The sequence below is a fragment of the Neopelma chrysocephalum genome, unplaced genomic scaffold (genome assembly GCF_003984885.1).
Source record: "Neopelma chrysocephalum unplaced genomic scaffold, ASM398488v2 Primary Assembly neopelma1_26, whole genome shotgun sequence".
Lineage (NCBI taxonomy): Eukaryota > Metazoa > Chordata > Aves > Passeriformes > Pipridae > Neopelma > Neopelma chrysocephalum.
The window spans coordinates 24,002,092-24,024,911 of record NW_020897695.1 but is presented as its reverse complement, the minus strand read 5'-3'; the positions used below and the strand labels follow the sequence as shown (position 1 = coordinate 24,024,911).

The 22,820-nt window shown below is 39.6% G+C and overlaps 1 protein-coding gene across 6 annotated transcripts in view; it reads right to left on the bottom strand.

Annotated features, from left to right (window-relative positions):
- The window catches only part of TNS3 (tensin 3), a 222,944-nt gene that overhangs the window by 170,649 nt on the left and 29,475 nt on the right, over positions 1–22,820 (bottom strand). For all 6 annotated transcript variants that reach the window (XR_003533048.1, XM_027675943.1, XM_027675957.1 and 3 more), the window contains one exon: positions 9,105–9,149. Coding sequence is in view for 1 of the 6 variants with exons in the window: in XM_027675943.1 (XP_027531744.1) it covers positions 9,105–9,149 (45 nt within the window). In the remaining 5 variants the exon portion in view is untranslated. Of the gene's footprint in view, positions 1–9,104; positions 9,150–22,820 lie in introns of those variants that run through there.

Here is a 22,820-nt window from a genome sequence, read left to right as displayed (position 1 = left end):
AATAAAAAACTGAAAAGGAAGTTTCTGTCCAATGACCTTACAGGACTTACACAGATGTAAAGAAGGAGGTCAATGTGCAAAGCACCTCCATTCAAGGTTTATTCAGCATATCAACAGCCAATTGTAAAAAACATGGCTCAAAACATAAGCTATGCTTTACTGGGTCAGTATGAGATATCCATCTCATTCACCCAAGCACTTCATTGTTGTTTCAGAGACACTATCCAAGCAGAGCAAACCACCCCTTCTGTGTCCCACCCCTGCTCGACCAGGCCTGCTGGAAGGTCCATCACTGACTCACCCTTCCAGTATCCCTGTTTTCCACTAGTTTTGCCAAACTCTGCTTAAAACATGCTGGTCCTTTCTGTGCCACAACCTTCTACAGCAGCAAGTTCTAAAAAGTCATACTCCCCTTTGTTTAAAATACCTTCAATTGTTCATTTCAGAGTAAATTCCCACCACTTCTGACACTAGTTTCTGCACTGTGGGACTGCATGACTAGCTCTGTCTATGTTAATAAAGAAGCAGCAGAACCTAGTCTGCCACAGGGTTCTGGAATGGGGCTGCCTGGAGGGAGCCATGACTGAACATAACAGCAACTTCACTGCTCTCTGATAAGAGAGAAGACCTATGTCTCATGCACTATTCTTTAATGCTACACGCATTTGTTCTTTGTAGACAATTCACCCTTTTATCAATTGCATGTGCTCTTCTTGAGGTTTTAAATTCTTGAGACAAAGCGCTATCAGCTTTCTTTGAAAAATGGTTTCTACAGGATGCAGAGGTAATGTAAGAGAGTAAAGTGTTCGAAAAAGACTGATAATTACATAAATCTCTCTTCTCTTTTTAAAGTTTGAAGCCAGCCACCTCCAACTTTAAACAATATACAGAAACTTCATCATATATGCAATTTTCCCAGAAAGTTTGAAGTCCTTCCTCTTATGATCTTGCTGAGATTTCAGTCCAGAAAACAACAGATCCAGATCTGCATAGAGGTGGGTGACACCTGCTGAAGAAAAACAGCACCCAAGGGGGTCTGAATGCATGCCCATTAGCAGCCCAACACTCTTTCCAGCAGAATGCAGGCAGCACACCTGCTGGAGAAAGGTAAGGCTACCTTTCTCCAGCCAAATCCTCACTGCTCTCCTTCATCCCAGTATCCCTAAGAATCAGTCACCTGCTGAGAGCAGTGGTTCATTCCCCCTCCTCCCAACAGGAATAAACAGGGGAGCCTGTAGTCACTCTTCACTCATAAAATAGCAGCACATCTCACATTTTCCATTTCATCACTTCTTTGCATTTTTGTTTCAGCACCTTAATTTCTCCACTGCACATGCATCTGTATTTGTGGAAAAGCAATTAGAAGACAGATGGACAGTCTATTAAGACAATCGTTACTGCAGACATTGGAAAACTTGTCTTTTTCATCCTCATCTCATTGGCAAACCAACACTTTGTTCTGTGTGGGAAAATACCATACAAAGGAAATGTCTGAAAGCAGCAAAGGACTATGTGCATCATGAAAGCTCAGTGTTTGTCAATGGCTATTTTTCTTCTTTGTTAAATGACCTGGCCTTGACTTCTCTGCAGCTACAACACCGCTTTTATTACACGAAGATTGGAACTCCCACATATTCAGAGTTAGACAGCTGAAGACGAGAATTTACATACTGAAATAAGACGGGGAAAAGGCTATCTCTGAACATACTTGGTTTACTCTGTCCACAGAAAACGTTAAAGGGCATAATAAAATTTAAAAAGTTAAAATTCACAGACATTGCATCTAGCCTTGAACCGCTGTCAGCTAAAGCTTATTTTCTTCCCAAAAATCATATTCTTACTAGAATCTCTAATCAAATCTCTTCCCACTGAACATGAATCTTGCAGGTACACAAACACATTGAGCAAAGTATACACTTCTATGCATGTTTCCTCCCTCTGTCTCAATAGTCCCCAATGAACCTGTTTACAAAACCAACAAATGCCCAAAGGACTGCAGCAATGTACAACCTAGCCCTCCCGTGACATGATGCAGCTAGTTATAAGCCCAAATATCGAAGATCTACCAAGAGTTTTATCTTGTAGCAATTTCTGATGTGGTAAGAACCAGATATCAAAAACAAACAAAATAATAATTTAAAAAAAAAAAAACACACAGAAAAACTACCAAGGAAACAACCAGGAAATTTACCAAAATCTATAAAGAAAGAGGAGAAAGGGAAGTAGAAGCATAAGAGGTCAGACCAGCACTAGAAAAAGGACAGACAGCAGCAGCTGTGTGCCAGAACACTGGCCAGAAAAAAATAGCTGAGATGGATGAAGATGCATGTTACTATGTCAGCCACTAAGAAATAGAGGAAATATTACTAGTGCAGTGAATAATGTTACCCATTTCATATAGGCTCACAGCTTGAGTTTTCTCCCTTACCCTTACAATCCTGCTTAGGCAGATGTGCTACACTAATACATACTCAATTTAGCACTTTAGATTCATGCAGATACTGTGCACAGCACAGAAGTGTTACCTTTCAGATGGATCTTTCAGATATATCTTTTTTCCTCCACTATCTTCCAGAGAAAGTCAGCATCCAGGCTAGAAATACACAGCAGTAAGGAAGCTCACAGTTGCACAGTTTGTTTATATATATATATATATATAAAACAACACTCTGTGTTTATGCATGGAATTATGTCTGTATCTATTTCCTCTTTTTATAAATTTATCTTACTTTATGTAGTTAAGACTGTTCCAAACAGTAATCTAAACCAACATATTTTATATAACAACTTTAAAAAGGCACATTTTTTTGCATTTCATAAAACCTGAGGATTCAAAATTTTTAGCTTACAATATTTTGTATTCAGTAATTTAAGTAATTTAAGAAGAGAACCTCATGTGGAACATAAAAATCTTTTTTGTCCACTTTTAGCTAGAACTTAGTTTCCTTCATAATATCTAGTTTTACTTTTTGCTGTTATTTTACTGAAGCTTCGACAATTTTTTTCATCAAGTAATAATCAACCATTTTCAGGAAACAGAACTAAACTAATATTACGCAGACTGCTACAATATTTTTTATAGGATAATATAAGCGCCACTCCAAAAATCAGAAATGTTTACTCAACAATCCTGCTCCAGGATGTAATTTCATTACTTTCATCGGAGAGCAGACAACTTGTGGTTAGCCATTTATTTTGTATTTTTTCCTGGTGTTCCTGTGTGGTCTTGTCAGATGAGTCTTTGAAAACACAAGCTGATGAAAAACGCTCTACTTGCAACTGTAGATTTTGTATACCTTCTATTTATTCTCCTTTGAGATTAAAAGATTAGTGGTACTGACCACTTTGAACACATCTCTCAAAGTGTTTCACTTTATAACAGTATATTGAACCAGAAAGTCTCAATCATATTCCCTTATTGCTACTAACCACAGATAATATTAATACAGAGCTGCACTCACCTAAGCCCTAACAGGCAAATCAGAGGAAACAGAGAGAGTAAAGGCTAATACTAGGTAGGTTTGTATTTTTACTGAAGAACATAAACCACACACACAAAAAATTCCAAACAAACAAAAACCAGCAAGCAATGGTGTTAAAACTTCCAGGTTAAAACTGCTATTCATATTACAACAACACTTTTGTGATGCACAACTATTTTAAAACATACTGAGAAGGAATAAAGGTTAGCCTGATGGCAGCAGACACACTGGTCACTGTGGCAAAGAGTAAAATAAGGCTCCTCTCCTGATTCTCACGCTGCTTCCAGCTCTAGCCATTCTTCACATTCTGGTACCTAAATCAGTACTATGAAAAGTAGGCTGTTCAGGCTCTGGCAGACATGCCAAGCACAAGATGCACTTACACTTTGCCATACAGAAAGAGAAAGCACCTGCCATGTCAGATTCAACCTTTACCTTTGAGAGAGTAAATGTATTAAATTATATGATGTTCAGTGTACATATATATTCTGATGTTTAGCCTGCAACTCTGAGAGTAAGAAAAATTTAGCAACAAAGCATACCATGTTATGGTAAAAGTATGCATCAATAGCAAGCTAATCACCAAAATTATGACATTTTTATACCTAAAAAAAAATTTTAATTAAGTTAACCTTAACCTTATTATTGTAACCATATTCACAGTCACTTTCATCACAGACTGGAGTAAGGATAACCCTTGGCCTGCCTGTCCGAGTTTCCACCTTTTTGATTAGCTCTTCCATTCAAATATTAACTTCTAGCAGAAATATAAGAAAATAGCCATCTTGAAAAATTACATAAATTTGAGTCACTGACTAGTGCAGGCTGCAAACACCCAGCCAGGAAAAGATTTGTTTCTGTTTGTACTGGCCTGAGGCTTGGAACTTTAATTTCTCTCCTCTGCCATGCAAATGAACCAGGATAATGTAAAATGGCATAAGCACAAGGATCACATTCAGCTGTAAGACCTAAAGCTCTTGTGGAAATGGAAATCAAACACAACAGACATTTATAAAGTTATTATACACTGCCTGCTCTGTAGCTGATTAACCTGGTCACTTACCCAAGGACAAATAGTTAAACTATTACATAAAGAAAAACTATGACATTAAACACAACTGTTACTTAACGGACTTGCTCCTTCCTTTTGGCTCAAAAAAACTATGCACTTTAAATTTCCAAATAACTATCCTAGTTATTTCCCTGGCACTAAAATAAGAATTTCTTATCATAGCAAGTAAAGAAAAGCTCACTAAAACATATGCTTAACTCAATTTTCATGATCCTTTTTAAAGGACCAATGAATCCACTTGAAATACTAAATTTAAATTCTTCCTTGTAACAACCATGAAGCTCCACAAACCCTTACTCTTCTTATCTCCAATCTCATCAGTATCACTTCATCAGGGTTCTCCAGTTTCCATTCACATCTGTTGCACCAAGTGTACTTTCATATCGTCACACTGGAAAAGTACTCCGTTTTTTCACCCCTCTCTCAGAACAAGTTTCCTTCAAATTCTTCATAATTTTTACTTTATCATAGCTTAAGACTTCTTGCACTTTTAGAGGATTTCATTCATTATCACAGCAGTTACTATTCCTTCTGCCCTACAGAAAAAAAAAGAAACCATTCCAAGAACAGATCCTTCAAATAGTCATTTCTAGATCACAGCAATTTACAAAAGCAACAGTCCCATGATACACTTGCCAAAAGCTGAAATAATTTAATGGAAATGTAAAACAAAAAACATGTGAGACTAGAGAATCCTTATTCCAAAGTCTTAGCTAGTTCTGATAAGATCATTATCCTTGGTGATTTCAACGCCACAGTAGGTAAGAATTTTGAAGCCTGGAAAGGAATATTAGGCAAGCATGGTGTTGGAAACTGCAACAATAATGGTCGACTTCTGCTAGAATTCTGTGCGGAGCAACAGCTCACCGTCACTAACACTATCTTTCAGCAGAAAAACAGTCTGAAGACATCATGGATGCATCCCAGATCCAAACATTGGCACCTCATCGATTATGTCTTGGTGCGACGGAGAGATGTCCGTGATGTCCACCACACCCGTGTGATGCCCAGCGCAGAATGCCAAACAGACCATCGGCTTGTGCGCTGTAAACTTAATCTCAATCTTAAACCCAAACCTAAAAGGGGCAGTATCCCAAGGAGAAGACTCCAAGTTAACAATCTCCAATCAGCCACAGTGAGAAACAAATTCCAGGCTAATCTTCGAACTAGGCTTGATAACCACTCCACAGATTCTACAGATAGCATCCTGCAGTCCTCTGAAGAAACCTTAGGGTTCTCCCCCAAGAAGAACAAGGACTGGTTCGATGAAAACAATCAAGAGATCCCGGAATTGTTGAGGAAGAAGAGAACCACCCACCAAGCATACCTTGCACTGCCTTCCTGTCACGTAAGAAAAACAGCCTTTCACGTTACATGCAGCCAGCTCCAACAGAAACTCCGTGACATCCAGAACAATTGGTGGATCAGTCTAGCTGAAAAAACACAATTACACGCAGATACGGGTGATCACAGAGGATTCTATGAAGCCCTGAAAACAGCATACGGGCCTACATACCAAGCTCAAAGTCCTCTACTCAGCGCTTATGGTCAAACACTTTTGACAGATAAAACCTCCATTCTGAATCAATGGTCTGAACACTTTCAGACTCTTTTCAGCACTAGCCGTGTAGTCCAAGACTCAGCACTTCAGTCCATCACACAACAACCGGTGAAGTATGAACTGGATACTGCCCCCACTTTAGGAGAAACCCTCAAGGCCATACAGCAGGTGAAAATCGGCAAAGCAGATGGGGTTGATGGAATTCCACCTGAAGTCTGGAAACATGGGGGCCTTACACTCCATGCTAAATTTCACGAGTTTGTACTACGCTGTTGGGATCAAGGCAATCTGCCATCAGACCTTCAAGATGCAGTCATCATCACCCTATATAAGAAGAAAGGAATTAAATCAGATTGCTCAAATTACCGTGGCATTACTCTGCTCTCCATTGCTGGCAAAATCTTGGCAAGAATACTCCTGAACAGACTAATACCTGCTATAGCAGAAGGAATTCTACCTGAAAGTCAGTGTGGTTTCAGAGCCAACAGGAGTACCACAGACATGATATTTGTTCTCAGACAACTGCAAGAGAAGTATAGGGAACAGAACAAAGGTCTCTATGTAACCTTTGTTGACCTCACCAAGGCTTTCGATACTGTGAGCAGGAAAGGTCTTTGGCAGATTTTGGAACGCTTAGGTTGTCCCCCCCGGTTGCTCAAAATGATCATCTCACTCCATGAGGATCAGCACAGCCAAGTCAGATATGGTAATGCACTTTCTGAGTCCTTTCTAATAACTAATGGAGTGAAACAAGGCTGCGTTCTTGCACCAACCCTATTCACAGTCTTTTTCAGCATGATGCTCCAAAGGGCCACGGCAGACCTCGAGGATCAGGACGGTATCTACATTCGATACCGTACTGATGGAAGCCTATTGAACCTAAGGCGACTGAAGGCCCACACCAAGATCTTAACCATCTTGTCAGGGAGCTGCTCTATGCTGATGACGCCGCCCTTGTCGCCCACACAGAAGCAGCTCTGCAGCGTTTAACATCCTGCTTTGCAGACGCTGCTGAGCTCTTTAGGTTGGAAGTCAGTTTAAAGAAGACAGAAGTTCTCTATCAACCGGCTCCTCAGGAAGTCTTCCATCATCCCCATATCACCACTGGCCAATCAGAACTCAAATCAGTCCAGCAGTTTAATTACCTAGGTAGACTCATCTCATCGGATGGTAAGATTGATGGGGAGATAGACAACAGGTTAGCAAAGGCATATAGTATAGTGCTTTTGGAAAGCTTTATAAAAGAGTTTGGAGAAATAAACACTTGAAGAAAAGCACCAAGATCAGTGTTTACAGAGCCATAGTGCTATCTACCCTCTTATATGGTTCTGAATCATGGGTCATCTACTGCCACCACCTGCGTCTCCTAGAACGCTTCCATCAATGCTGCCTTCGTACAATCCTAAACATCCACTGGTCAGATTATGTGACCAATACATCTGTTCTTGAACAAGCAGCAACCACAAGTATTGAAGCCATGTTGCTGAGAACACAGCTGCGCTGGGCAGGGCACGTCTCAAGGATGAAGGACCACCGCCTCCCTAAGATCATGCTTTATGGTGAGTTTGCCACTGGCTGCCGCAAGAGAGGAGCCCCGAAGAGAAGATACAAGGACTCCCTGAAACAACATCTCAGCCTTGGCCATACTGATCAACATAACTGGTCTACTCTGGCCTCAAATCGGGAGGTCTGGAGACACACCATCTATAACACTGCTGATGCTTTTGAGAACACTCGCAGGATCACTCTCGAGAAGAAAAGACAACGCAGAAAGAATCGTCCCCTGCAGGATATACCACCTAAGGAGTCTTTCTGCTGTGCCTTTTGCAACCGGTCGTGCCTATCTCGTATTGACCTTTTTAGCCACCAGTGCGCTTGTAACAAACGTGGGTAGAGCCCTTCCCAAATCTTCGTTCGCGAAGCCTAGCCATGATGATGAGCTAGTTCTCACATCCAGTTGTTCCAGCATCTTCTTCATTATTACAGAGTACATCATGCAATGCATCAATATTGCTGTTTAAATCAAATAAAACTTCTGACGTATCTTCGCTGCTTGGACACGTTTGTTTGCAGGTCTGCTGACAAAGCTGATCTGCAGACTGTATTTTTATAAATGTTGGGAAGAGAAAGCACAAACACTGTTTTTTTGAAGGCTTGAGGTGTGTCTGTGAACATCTATTAATGAAGAGGTAATTTATTAATAAAGAGGTAGTCTTTCAAAAGAAAGCTACCAAGTCTCAGTCTAGCCAAAAGTAGGTATTTATCATTAAACAGATTTCACTCAAAATGCCAGGATGGTCAGAAGTTTTACTCTTTCAGGATCTTCAATCTGGCAAAGTAGGCTTCTTAACAATAGCAAGCCATTTGACAAAACCAAGCAACTAAGAGCAAGAAGCAATACTGCAGCATTGGGAAAACACCAACTGCAAGTGTACAGTTAGCTACTCAAGATTTGTATGTTGAATTTTTGGTATTATGTGACTTTCTTTGTATGCAGTTTAGGACAGAAAAATCTGTAAAATTTTTCAACTGTCACTGTATGTCAGTGTAGCCCTCACCCTTTCCTTTACAGCAAATGTACAACTTCCAGACAAGAACCACTTTTCTACGAACACATAAAACCTTATTGACCATAGTCAGAATATACAGTGTTCTCCCAAGCAAGAGTGTACATAAGAGAAAGGGGAAAAGAGAGAAAAGAACGGTCTCTTGCTAATGTTCTTTCAGCAAAGATTTATAATCCCTTAATGTTGCCAAACAAACCTACTACCTCCAGCCAAAGAGAGCCTAGTGATTGTATACTTGTTTTATTTGTTAATTTTCACTACACACAAGGCTTTAGGCAGTAAAATTTTTCAAAAGCTGAAACCCTCAGCAGTAGAGAAACCACAAGAAATTCAGAGATGTGATTACCTTCTTTCAAGTTAAAAACATTACTTCAGAAACATCAGCATATAAAGTAGGTTGAATTGCTGAGGAATGAACATACCTCAATTTGTCCACCAGTCAACTCTCCAGACGACCTGTTGTCAGCCTGTTTTAAACAAAGGGTTGCTTTAATTAGTGAAATATTACTAACTGACAGGGCAAATTCCAAAAATACTTCACTACAATTAGAAAACTTCCCCCCCATTAAAACAATTTTTAAATAGCATTTAACCCCTACACAGCCACATGGGTAAGCTCTAAGTATATCCATTTCTCCTCTGTACATCAAAAAAATAGTTAAGTGAGCAATAAAAATGTTTACCAAAGCATCTGAAAAAGCTTACTGATATTATTACCAGAGGATTATGGCAACAATTCATTTCAGACCTGTATCAGATCCCACTAGGACTGAAGTTCCTTACAGGGGACAGAGGGGAGGGCTGTGGCATGGGGGGGGGAAGCATAAAGGAAAGCAAAATGCCAGACAACTGTTCAAACCAGTTTTAAGTTCAGGTTAAATTGAATTCACAGCCTATTACTATACTGACTGTAGTTGTCACATTCCCCTAGTTGCAATTAATTTTCCACCTTTTTGCTTTCCAATTATTCTTTTACCACTTTGGGCAACTTAACAGGCCATGGTTCACCATGTGTCCCCAAGACTCTAACCTGTCCCTGCAAAGTCCCCCATACAGCCACTAGCATATTATGCTTATACATCATAGCAACTTGAACTGTGGAAATCAAAATTTACCACTGATAGAACAGGTAGTAAGACATCAATACCAGCGCGTATATTTTTAAACAAAGAAATGCCATTTTGCAACCAAATAAAGGGTAAAGTATTTTTTTTCTTAGAATAAGTGATAAAATCCTTTAAAGTTACGCCAAACCAAACTCTGCAATTCAGTAACCTGAACTACTGTACTCTATACACTCAACTATGACAAATTAATCTCTTCCATGCAAAACATGCACATATACACAAGCTAGTAATTGTATAATACCTATACCACAACATACGGATGCCCTTTTTTGTTCTTACTGCTTGCATGTGCTGCGAGTACAGACAGATGCCTTCAGACTAAATGAAATGTCTTGTCATAATGACACTTTGCAGAATATTTATTATCTTTCTATTACTCTGCCTCTTGGAGGATGGCTGTGTTTAACTCTCTCTCTGAGACTGAATGTAGTCATATGAGTGTGCTCTGTGAAGAGGAGAAAACCCCTTATAGACTTCTTGGTTTATGTGAGATTCTCCAACATCAGGCTCCCTGAACTGAGATTAAGATTTCATTCATGCAACTTGGTGCTCCGGTGAGTTCAGCCTCAGGAAAGCAAGGTGATCCTCCAAGGTCATCTAAGTGAAAATTTCTAAAAGAATCTGACTACCTGGAAGTTTTACACTTACAGGTGTCCAACTCATGTTATCATTTCCAAGCATTACAGCCAATATGAGATTGTACAGCTCATAATCTACTGAAGTGATTACTTAAATTGTGATCTATGCTAAGAGTTCCTCTTTACCATTGACTGATCTAAATCCAGAAGCAAATACTTCCACAGAGACAGCAACATACCATCATCCTCCAAGGACCTCCAAAGGTCCTCATATAATAAGTCCCTATATCTAACGCAATTCTCAAAAAAAAAATAGTTTTTGCAGGTATTGCACAGTTAATTTTCTTTAACTCACTCAACTTTCTTTAGTCATCAGCTTCTTTTCTTCAAGAAACATTTGTTAAGAAAGCAATTCTATTACTAGAAACCACTTCTGGCACCTGCAAAATGGTAGGATTTGCCAATTTTTTAGGTTTTTTTTTTTAATACTTCCTTATCACCCACGATTTCTCCAACATAAAAAAACACCCCATGTTTTACTTGGTTTACTCAAATTTAACCTCGAATACCCAATCTCCTACTAGCAGAGGCCCAGCCACCAGCAGCTGACAAGAAGTCTCCATGAGTTCAGGAGGATTCAATTGCCCCCAGTTTCTTTTAAAAAGGCCTCTGTGATGTGGGTGAGAAGAGTCCTTATATTGTTTCCTTAGGACCCCAAAGCAGTCAGAATGAGCCAGCAACCACAAAAGCATCAAGGCAACTCATCTAATCAAACTGAGGACAGACTGCAGTTATTCATCCTAACACGTGGCCATTGTGAAACACATTTCTGAACAAAATTCTGTGAGATCTTAAAATAACCAAAGAGAGATCTGCAACACAGGAAAAAATTCCACTAAGTAAATACTAGAAGTTTATGCCAGCACTGACTTTTATGTGCTTCTAGTTTCTATCTTAATCAAGAAATAAAATCTTCATTTGTGGCATGATATACCCTCACAGAGATTAAAAGTTTCAAATGACATATATGCACACACAAACCTTTACAAAGCCTAGTCTGGGGTGGGAAAAGAGGTAGGAGATTAACTACCTCTGTAACCTGACGAGTGCTATCTAACCTGCAGGATAAGCACTCAGGTAGAATTCTGAGAAAATACAGTGTGAAGAAAATCCTGATACTTTTGGAAAATCTTGACTTAAAAGAGCAACTTGAGAGAAGGCAGGGCAATACAAGTTCAACAGAAAACTATTTCAATAATCTTTAAGAAGTTTGGTTGAGAAACAGATATTTGATATCACCAAACGCCTGTTTACTTTCAGGTTACTTAAATATATATAATCATATACCTAAATATATGTAATCATTTCTATTCATATTTAAGATGTCTGAAGTTGAAATAAACAAGAAGAACTAATTATGTTCATAAGAGTGAACTATTGTGGATTGACAATAAAGAAAATTTTCCTAAACTCACTGACATTTCTATGTAGTACCCACATCCTACAGACAACCACAACATTATACACTGAGACGCATGGGAGGCTTTGAGTGATACTCAAGTTTTACTTCTCTCATCCTGCAGAATACATGATGTTATTCTGAATGCAAACTCAGATGGATTAGTGTCAATTTCTTCAAATATCATAGATTAGGAGTTGCGCAGCCTTGCTTCCCATCTCTTTTTTCTTCCTTCCCACCTGCTTTTTCTTGCATTCCCTCTATTTAGTTTGGAACTCCATCTCAGCAGACAGAGAAATGTCTTCCTGCAGGCAAGAACGAACAATCTCTCTCCAGTTACAGAGTCATGTGTGGGCTATGAGCAATTCTGCAAACATAAAAGGAAGGAGGGAATTTGCTACCCATACATTAACAAGCTAAAACAAGCCAACCTGCAGATGGAAAGGATCAAAGCTCCTGTTTAAGTCACCTTAAAATTAATTCCCTCCAGGAATGTTCACCACCTCCCCCCATTCACACTATGTCCCCCCAGTCCCTCCCAGAGCAAAAAGTCAAACTCTTTTAAACTAATATGATACTCCCCAGAATACATGCATCCTTCATTTCTCTTTGAAGGACTATGTTCCTCCCTCTTCTCTCTCTATCCCCAGATATGTACAAGCAGATAGCTGACAGTTTTTTCCCTGTTGTCTATCAAACACAACATTATGCTTCAACAAAACGATTCAATGCAGGTTCAGGTTGGAAATGGCACCTGCATCACAAAAGAGTCATTTTTCATATGTCTGTCCTTTCCCAATGCTAAAATAGCAAAAGCAATATTTATCATTTGTAACACAGATTCTTTGGAGTAAATTTGCTTTATAAAAAGGAAAAAGTGAAAAAGTGAGAAGCTCAATATATTAGGAAAAGCAAATATACAGATTAAGAGAGGTAGTTCTTCTAGTATTTCCACAATTTTATTCACACTTGAGCTGCCGCTGCTCAAGTGCATTTTACACAATACCTTAAATGTCAAGACCTCCTACATCTTTCTCTTAGGCAAGCTGAAAACTATCATGATTTAGAGAAGGCCTGAAAAAGATTCTTGTTCTGCTGAACTATGGACAAAAAAGCTACTTCTTCCAAAAAAGTCTAGTTGCTAACATGAATAACCCAGTTTCATTCCTACAGAAGCATCAAAAATCCCATTTTTCACAAAAAGTGTTAAAACAGGATACTAGCTGCTGTGGTTGGTTATAGTAATACCAAATCAAATTCTCACCACATCGGGACGCAGGCTGGATTAAGGAAGCAATGGCTCCTGTGAGTTTACAAGCAAACCTATCCTGCTATCACCCATGTTACATCCATCAGCTTCACTATACTGAAGAGTGTGTAATTCAGAAAATCACCGCATTTCTTCATTAACTAATTGAAACACCTGAAATACTTCATTATATCAGCCATATCACACTGAAGTTGTACTCAGCCTTCATCTGAGCACAACACTTTCAGAAAGTGCAGGAGAACTTCAGTCTGAATACAGCAAGTCCATTACTTGAACTGAAATTCCCAAATCTATTACCACATACAGCAGATTTCATGGCCTTAGTAAACAGACAGAACTGGTGCCCAATTTGGTGTCATTAAGAAATAAATGGAGCAAGCTCACCACTCTTGAGAACTATCAAAACATAGTTCATGACTCACAGGAAAACCTTGATTTGCTCTGCATACATGCTTCATCTCTCATACCACTTCAAGTATAATGAAGTGAAAAATCATGCCTGCTTGAACATTCCAACTGTTGTGAAATGTTTTTCCTTCTCAGCTCTATGGGTCTTTGGAACACTATAACTAACTATAATAGCATCTACATGGGTAAGCCAAAGCAAGTGAACTGAACTACCCAAAAATGTTAATACAGCCAATGCTCCCTCTACACACACTGTAAGAGAAGCGTCTTTCTTCCACAGCAACAACACCCATAGTCCTGCTCTAAGCACCAGATGCACAATTCCACCTAGTTAAGCAACATCAGACATCACCGTGCACATGACTCCTGAGAAACTGAAGTTGCTTTGCAAGAGGTAGGAACAATTATTGCATCCCAAAAGACAGAAAATGCATTCGACTCCCTCCCTGCATATCATTCTCTCTCCCTGCATATCAGTTTACATTTCAAGCTATGTTACTGATGATTATATCAGTATGAGTCAGATACAGTGAGAACATGCGACAGTAAAGTCTGCTTTGCTTGAATTTCAGTCCTGTACTCCACATATTAGTCACCACATTCTTTAAAAACAAAAAAAAACCAATCAAAAAACGTATTAAAAGGAAGGAAAGCCTTTACTCACATTTTGTTCCAGCTCAGCCTAACCATGTTTTCTGTATTAAGTAAAATAACTGTTTTCACAAAATCTCATACCTCCAGGGAAAGCAGTTTCACTGAAAAGCACACAGATAAGGCACTAACCAGTGCAACTGGGTGTTGATATAATGTGTTAATTAATTAAAGTGGAGGCCTTCCTCTTCACAAATGAGCACCAGCCATTAGAAAACAATTCTCAAAGATGCTTCCGATTATTCATCAGTTCCTTCTAGCCACATGTGATCTTACACCACATGATCACAGACCATTTTGATACTATTATCTTAAACTAGACTATGAATTAATGTATCAGTCCTGGTTTTCCCCAGAGGTACTGTTCTGTACTTCCTGATTTGAGATATCACAGCTGAACACAGCTACTCTTTCCCAATTAGCCTCCAGATCTTCTTTCTTCGGAAGTGTTATACCATCTCCTGCAGGTCATATAGAAAGCTGGAGTGCCTCATTAAGTAGTCTCTAGCTTTCAGGAAAGGTCAGCTTGTTGACACAATTTATGAGCCTACCTGTACAAAAAAAAGGGCTATTATCTTTTCAGAACAAAATGAGCATCTGCATTTCAAAATAAAACTGTGAGTAATAGCATGTATACAAACAGGAAACACTCAAAGTGTTTCAGTTACATAGAAATAAAAAGTTGAAACTGCATTTTTTAAAATTAGTTTTCTTCAAAGTAACAGCAGAGAAAGCCGATATTTAACAAAAGAATACTCCCAGTACAGAACTACAAATTCCTTGATGCACTTCATCAACTCTAATAATAAAACCATTGTGCTTCAGCAAAGCCACTCCTTGGAGTAAAGTCCAGTGCTTACCAAGGTGGGGAAAGGGGGAGAAAATATCACAAATTAAGCACAATCCACGAAGCAGAACAGAAATAAAAACAAAATATTAGACTGAAAACGCAAAATTTTTAAGCTTCAAAAGGCAAGAACTCTACGGAAGAAAATTAAGTGTCATGCCAGAATTAAACTTATTTCCTTTCCTGTCCCATCATTAGGCATCTTGAAACACATAAGTAATTGAATATAGACAGACAAATCTTAACAGCAGATTCAAGCTTACACATTTAAGTATGCTTCTGGACAGAAGGCAGGCAAAGGAGTGGCAGGACAGCACCAAAATATTTCATGTAACCACAGTATATAAGACAGAAGGAAATAAGACAAGTAAAAGAATATTGGCATCCATAAAATACAGCAAAATGTGAAAAGCTCTCCAAATAACACAGAACTGGAATTAATTTCAGCAAGGCCAGTGCTGAATATCTGTTGAAAGGGAAACCTGCAAGGTTACAAAAAGCACAAAAGATGCACAAAACTCCTTTGAAAACGACTACAAAATTATTGTCAGTTATTTCTTTTCACAGTCACAACCTATAAAGAAGGTGTATAAGACTTGCCCATATTTACTTGCTATATTTCACTTATGGATTGAGGATGCACTTCTCTAATGTGCATGTTTCTGATATTTGAAAAACACAATTTTTCTTTCAACAAGCTGTAATCAAAGTGTAAGAGCAGCTAAGATAGAATAGCAGGGTTTTTTAGATGCTTATAACCTTACAGTTCAAAAAAATCCAGTATTTGGGCTAGACAAGAGACAGCAGAGAGGAATTTTAAGAAACGGGCTAATAATCTCAGTGGTTCAACTGAAATCTACTAATCTAAATATTTATTACTTGAAATCCAATCTACTACTAAAAACATACATCCTCCTCCAGAGTTTGATCTTAAACACCCTAACTTATTGAAACTGCCACTGGAAATGCCAGGTTTCCCAGAACCTGCAGTAATAGGTCATAAATTGTACTTGATTTTTCATCTTCTAAATCAAATCCATCTCAGCTGAAAACAAAAATGATCCTAAAGGCTAAGTGTGGCTGATAGCTGCAAGAATAAATGAACGACCGCAAAAAAAAAGACATCACTCCTCAGAAAAGACTTAAATTAATTAAATATTTTGTGATCATAAATAAGTGTTTTCAGAGGTTTTTCAAACTCAAATTAAATGGACTACGTGCTAAAATCAACATCATTAATTTAACCATAGACCTAGGTTCTCTCTTATTGACCACTGCAACAGACTACATGTTTATGACCTAAGATCAGGTAACAACTCCTTCACCAAAACCAAAGGGAAGGGTTTGTTACCAAAATCCAGGCACCTGAAGTTTCTTCATGTACATATTATAAATAAAAAACTGGCAAATTACTCATAGCCTGGCAGACGTACAACGTCAACAATTTGTTAAAAATTACATTTCAATTGCAAACACTACAGAAAGGCTCAGATCCATTGGGTAAACAAAACCTAACACATATATTCAGGAAATCAGGTGTTCCCAGAAGTACAAATACGCAATGCCCACAAAGATATTCTTTGGTCTCACAGCTACTATTTCCAGGACACTGACTGCTAGGAAAGCATCCTGTAACAAGTCACTATCATCCATCTGTCATTAAAGCTAGACAAAACAAAACCTTGCTTGCACACAAGCTGTATTTCAAAACAAAAGCTTGGATGCACACAAGCTGTGTTTCCATTACTAACGCATTTACAACTAGGGGAAAAGTCATACAAGGCTGTGGAACATAGATTATGTCTCCCTCTTCACTAGCTCCATGAAAGGCAGAAAACAAGGATGCCCACCATGTGGTTCAGAACCTAACACTGCTAAAGGTAGGGGTTATGAACCACCCCACCTCTGGAAAAAACTCTCACGGGAGTAACTCATTAGCTTGCACTTGGTATCAAACAGCCAGAAATGCTTGTGTTACACCTGGCCAGAGCACATCTCAGTCTCTCCTGGTATAACAATTACACTTCATACTAAAGCAGTAAGGGGAGAGTCTGCATGCATAGTATATAAAGGGATAAGACCATAGGACCTCTAAGCTAGTACACTCTCCTCTGATGTGGAAGGCTCAGCTTTAAGCTCCTTCTCTCCTCCTTTGCTTCCAGATTGCAGATGAGCACCCTAAACACAGTGCTACGGTATCTGCCTCTTCCTGCCTCTGTGAACACTGGATTATTTGCCACAATTCCAACACCAATTTTTCCCCCTTCCCAACGGGTTGCCCTCAATTCCACCCACCCTACTAACTACCAACTTACCCACCTGATCACAACAAGCCATATCCACTGGCCACCACAACCCAGCTGCTACCCTGAAACAGGAAAATTTAAGCTAGCTGTGTCAGAGGACTGAGCTACCGACACTACAGCTGCAGAGGACTGGAGAAAGAGTAAGTATATAGTCACTTCTGCCCTTGCAAGAAGCAACAGAAGCAATCTGACACTGACCAGCAGGCTGAAAGGAGATGCAGAACACAGCACACAGCTGTCTGGAACCTCCTTATCACCTACAGAGAAAAGATGGCGAGCCAAATGGAAGTGTCCCTGGGTCACTTTCAACTGCACCAATCTGCTGAATCACTAAAATGGAAATACAGAAACCTGACAGCAAAGAAAAAAAAAGCCTCAAAACACATTGAGATTAATAAGGATGATTTAAGACACAAAAGTGCCCTATTTTGGCAATCATGAAGCCTTGCAAAAACCTTAAGGTTTTGTCTAAGATATTTTCATGCTGAAAGACAAAAGGTGCAACTTGCTTTATTTTTTTTATTGGCAGAAAGAAACACTGATAGAGAAAATATTTCAGCAGAGGCCCTGGTATCCAACAAGACAATATTAAAGAAATATAAATAGCCCTCGTCAAATTACACACTAGTAGCTTCTTTTTACCTTATCATCTCAAAAGAATTTTAGTAGTACTAGCTGCAGAAAAAGCAAAAGTACATGAACACCTATGGAAGAAGGAAGCCAACCCATTTTACTTCAACTAAAAAGACAGCTGTAAATGCACTCCTTATATTGACAAGTGAGAATGGGCTTACAAAACATAGAGTCTGAGAAATGGTATGCAAGGGATAAGAAGGCAGGATGGTACATAGAAAATTTTATATATGGTCTAATGCACATGCTTCCTTGTATTGAAAAAAGATCAAACTCATATCACAGGATTCCACAGTTTCCCCAACTAAAATGATCTTCTTCAGGAAAAACAATACATTTTAATTGAAAGGAAAATCATATGTCTGCTAGTTAAAGTCTAAATCACTCTCACTTTTTCACTGTGCAAGCATACAGCTTTGAACAGAGAGGAAAAAAGATGACCTCTAGTCCACTTTTTTATTTTATTTATGTGGTTAAGGCTTAAAAGAGATCACCAACAAAGCTTCTGTTTTTTTCAGTAAATTAATGCAGGACTGAAAGCTTAAATTGAACTGAACTCTAGACGTTTTCCCTGAATACATAAAACCTAATAGAGTGCTCTCTAAACATTACCATTCTTTTTCTCATTCCCCGAAATAACAAATACATTCCTAAATGGATTAACATCCTTTTTCTGCCATCCCCAAAGCTAAGAGAGTGTCTATGTAGCTTAAGGAACTACAAAGAGGTAACAGCATCTTCCCTGCCTCTGTCTCAGGCTGCTTAATTTCCTCAGATGGCTTTCAGTGGAGGTACACTGAAAGCAGGCTGCCTCAACACATCTGTCTACTAGATTACTGCAGATTAATCTGCCACTTTATGCCTGAAGCAATGCATTCACTCAGTTCTGTTATCACACGGGTCTGTACCCACAGGGTAATTAGATAACAGCACAGTGGGACTGGGGGGGGGGGGGGGGAAGAAAAAGAAAGAAGTGAACACCTAGTCCCTGTGAAGCAAGGTAATTAATGTTCATTTCCTATCCCTGATAGGAAACACAACAGATCTTGCAGGCTATGAAAATTCTGCCTTAATATATCAAGCACAGAACACTATACTGTTTTCTGGAGCTTAACAAGTCCTGAGTATGCAAGTCCAGTTATATTCTTAAGCTGCACAAAAAAAATAGCAACTTTAGAAGCAGAGTTACATGCTGAAATACATCAATACTGAAGACTACTGAATCAAGAGGGGAAAAAGGGTGAGGGGACACTTTCATGCATCACCATTATCACTGCAGACTCCCTTACACTGCCATAAAGAAAAACTTTAGTCTTTCATTTACCAGAAGTAGCTTACTATGTTTATTCTGCCAGCCCAAGCACTGCACTAAAGGATTAATTTTAAAAGCCAAAATTAATGCAATGAAGTACACTCTTGTCAATGCTAAAGGGTGCTGCAAGGAGCAGGGTAGCAGACTGCTCTATCCCCAGTTGCATAATACCATATTGCAGGCTATTTTTCTGAAATGTAACTTTTATTCATCAAATGGCAGTCCTCACTTTGGGGACATTGGCCAGCCAAAACTTTAACAGCTTTGGTATTTCCTGGATGCTTGCTTTCCCACCCTCACTAAAATAATTTGCTGCTAAACACGACAAATACTTACACACAAATCCCTGTTGTCTAAGAAAAAATTAAGCAGGGACCAAACTGACTTTAAGAGAGGCTATACAGTCACCTGGCTTGTTTCTTGCATTCCAGCCACAAAGGTACTAAGGCCGGGAGAAACACCAAAAAAAACACAACAAAAAATCCAAAACCCAGCCCAATCAAAACAAACAAAAAAACCCAGAACAAAACAAACCCAAAACAAATAAACAAACAAAAAAGGTTGAACCATTATGTCATTCCCTGCCCCCCACTCTCCTCACATACATCTTCCTTCATAGCTGAAGAATCTTCCTCAAGAGGGATTTTCCAACAGAAAGTTCTTCAGCAATAGCTCAGGTGTGTAGTTAATACATAAAGACACTCATAAGGATATGGTAACTTCTGATTACTTTCAGTCCCGCATGTGAGCCCTCTGTATTGAGGCACAGGAACTAAAGTTAACTTGACCTGCAAAGGTTCTTCTTTTCTAGGCTTCACTTCCTTGGTGCTGGTCAGTCTTAGCCTGTTGATCCACCCCAGCGCTAAAAACATCTGACATTTCTGCATCGAAAACAAAAGGAACTGCTCTACAGTGCCATTTCACTCAAGCAATACATTTTAATTCTTAAATCATCAACATGAGGTAAACAAATACCTTTACTTTATATCACTTCCACTGTGATCTTCCCAACTTTGCTCAATGACTCAGTGTCAGAATTGGGACTCAGACTACCCATGCAACATTTTAAGTTGCACTTAAAGGGCAAAACTGTGGCAAAAAAATAAAGCTGTAAATTTTTCACAAGTTTTGTGAAGCTGATGGATAAGGCATATTCAGCACTTGTTACTATGGTAGGAATTGTACATTCTCAACAGCTACTCAGTAACAATCAGGAGATTATTCCAGCATGTAAATGAATTAATATCTGATTCTTCAACTGGCAGCCAGAAATACACCACTAGAAAATCTCACTAGGAATAAAACTGAACTCTAAGCCCTAAAAATAAAAGCTTAACCAGTCAATAAGTTTCTATATCTTTAGTTACTTTTAAATTAATTTCCTTGCATTGGTTTTCCTTCACTACAGCTGTTTTGCAATTTTAGTCCTGCTTGCTGTTTTGGTTACCATCTCTATTTTTGTTAAAGAGCATATTTAGGAGACACATGGGTAACGATACTAATAAGGTTTTACCCAAATAAGCCCCACACATCTCTCAAAAATACCAACTCATTCTCTGTCATTTTGGTCACTCACAGAGAAAGAAAGTCAGACACAAAAGAGATGAAGAAACTCTCAATCAGCTTCGCCTAATGAAAAATAAATTGCTGTATTTTTCCAGTACTCTGCACTATTATATCACTATCTCAGTGATATCTTCCAATCTTCTGCTAGCCATTGAGCTTATCGTCAAAGAGAGAGATGAGCGTGAGGGATGGACTCCCATGCCATTTGCAAGCAGCAGAGAAAGAAAAAGATCCCTATTGTGGGTTCTGTGTTCAAGATATAAATATTTTCTGAATGACCAGCAAACAAGGAGCAGGCCAGAGAAGGTAATGCCAATGGTAATGATATCCCAAAATATCACAGTTGTTCAGTAAAACAACCTATAGAAAAGCACTTTGGATTAAATCAGAGATTGCAAAAAATACTGATTAAACCACTTGGCTACTGCATTCTCCAAATAATCACATACACATCTATGCTGAAATGGAATGTTTTAATTTAACTCATGGAAAACTCTTGACAATGCAGCACTGATTCATGAGCACCTGTACTTCCAACAAATTGACTAAGTAAGCTTTCCAATAAACATTATTTATTAGAAATAATCAATTTAATTACCACAAACAAAACGCCAATTTTGGCTATATAGGATTAAAAATCCACTACTTCAAATACTTCAGAGGTTCTATCTCACAGCTTCAAAGCCATCAAGAATCTCATTACTTTCAGGAAAAATCCTGCTTGGCCTTCTATACAATACACTCGACTAACTGCAGCAGTTTCTTTTAAAGATCAGCCAGCTTAAGACGTTTGTAATCAGTCATGAAGTTGAGCAGCATACAGAAGTTTCCTATCCAATATGACCTTAAAAAGACCCAGTCTCATTCATACAGCTAGCGCTCTTATCGCTCTTCTCCACTGTTTCATTTCATACTTAGTAAAATGTAAACACTGCTCTTGCAAATGTAATGCCACCAGGCACTCCTCAACACAAAAAAAAATGCTGTTTCACATGTACACAGCGTTCCAAAATAAAAAAAAAAAAATCAAATTCCACAAAATGCTGTAATTATCACCTAATCCTAGGCTTGGAAATGTGACCCCTGGTTAACGTGCAACTCCTTACCACTCAGGAGACCACCCCGACGTGGAAGATCACAGCTCTGGAGCCTGAGCTATCCAGCCTGCGCTCCTGGCCAGCACCAATGCAGGTTTAAGACCTGTACAGTTGTCAAAAGACACACAAAGATCCTGAACCTCGATCCTCAGTAAAGATCATTTATTTAGTAAAGGCACCAGGAAGCAACTACAGATTTTGACCTTTCTTCACGCAGCTGGCAGTTTTAGCCAACGACGGCAAAACACTGCCAAAAATATAACACTGCCAATAGTTCAGCAGTTTGGCACTGGGAGAAATCTGGGTGGGTACCAAAGACAACTCCATTTATCACACACACGAACAGATGCGCTGCAGTAGTCCGGGCAGCCTCAGCAGGGGCTCTCCGTGGACGGCGACCCGACGAGCCGGGCGTGAGGGCGGCTTCCCGCTGCCGGACGCACTTAAGTCCCGCACCGGGGATCCCCCTGCCTGACAAGCCCACGGGTTTAAGTAACTTTCCAGGCGCGCACCTGGTCACTAAGCTGCCCAGCATGGAGAGACCCAGCTTGACTACAAAGATACGAGAGCGCCTTCCGGGCCCCTCGGCCGGAGCCTGCCTGCGGACGGCATGGCCCTCAAGCCCGGCGCCATCCTGCCCTGCGGCGGCGCTCCACCACCTTTACCCCCCCGGTAACGCGAATTCGTGAACGCTCTCCCAGCGGACGGCGCTCCCGATCCCTCTTGGAGATATGCTCCAGCCCCCGGCCAGCCCCACCGCTTGCAACTACGCCTCTCCCGCCCCAACGCGCCCCCCGTGGGCGAGAGTGCAGGCCTCCCGCTCCCGGTGTAGGCTGCCCCCAGAACCGCCGTCTCTCCTCAGTCCCAAACGCGGCGGCACCGCG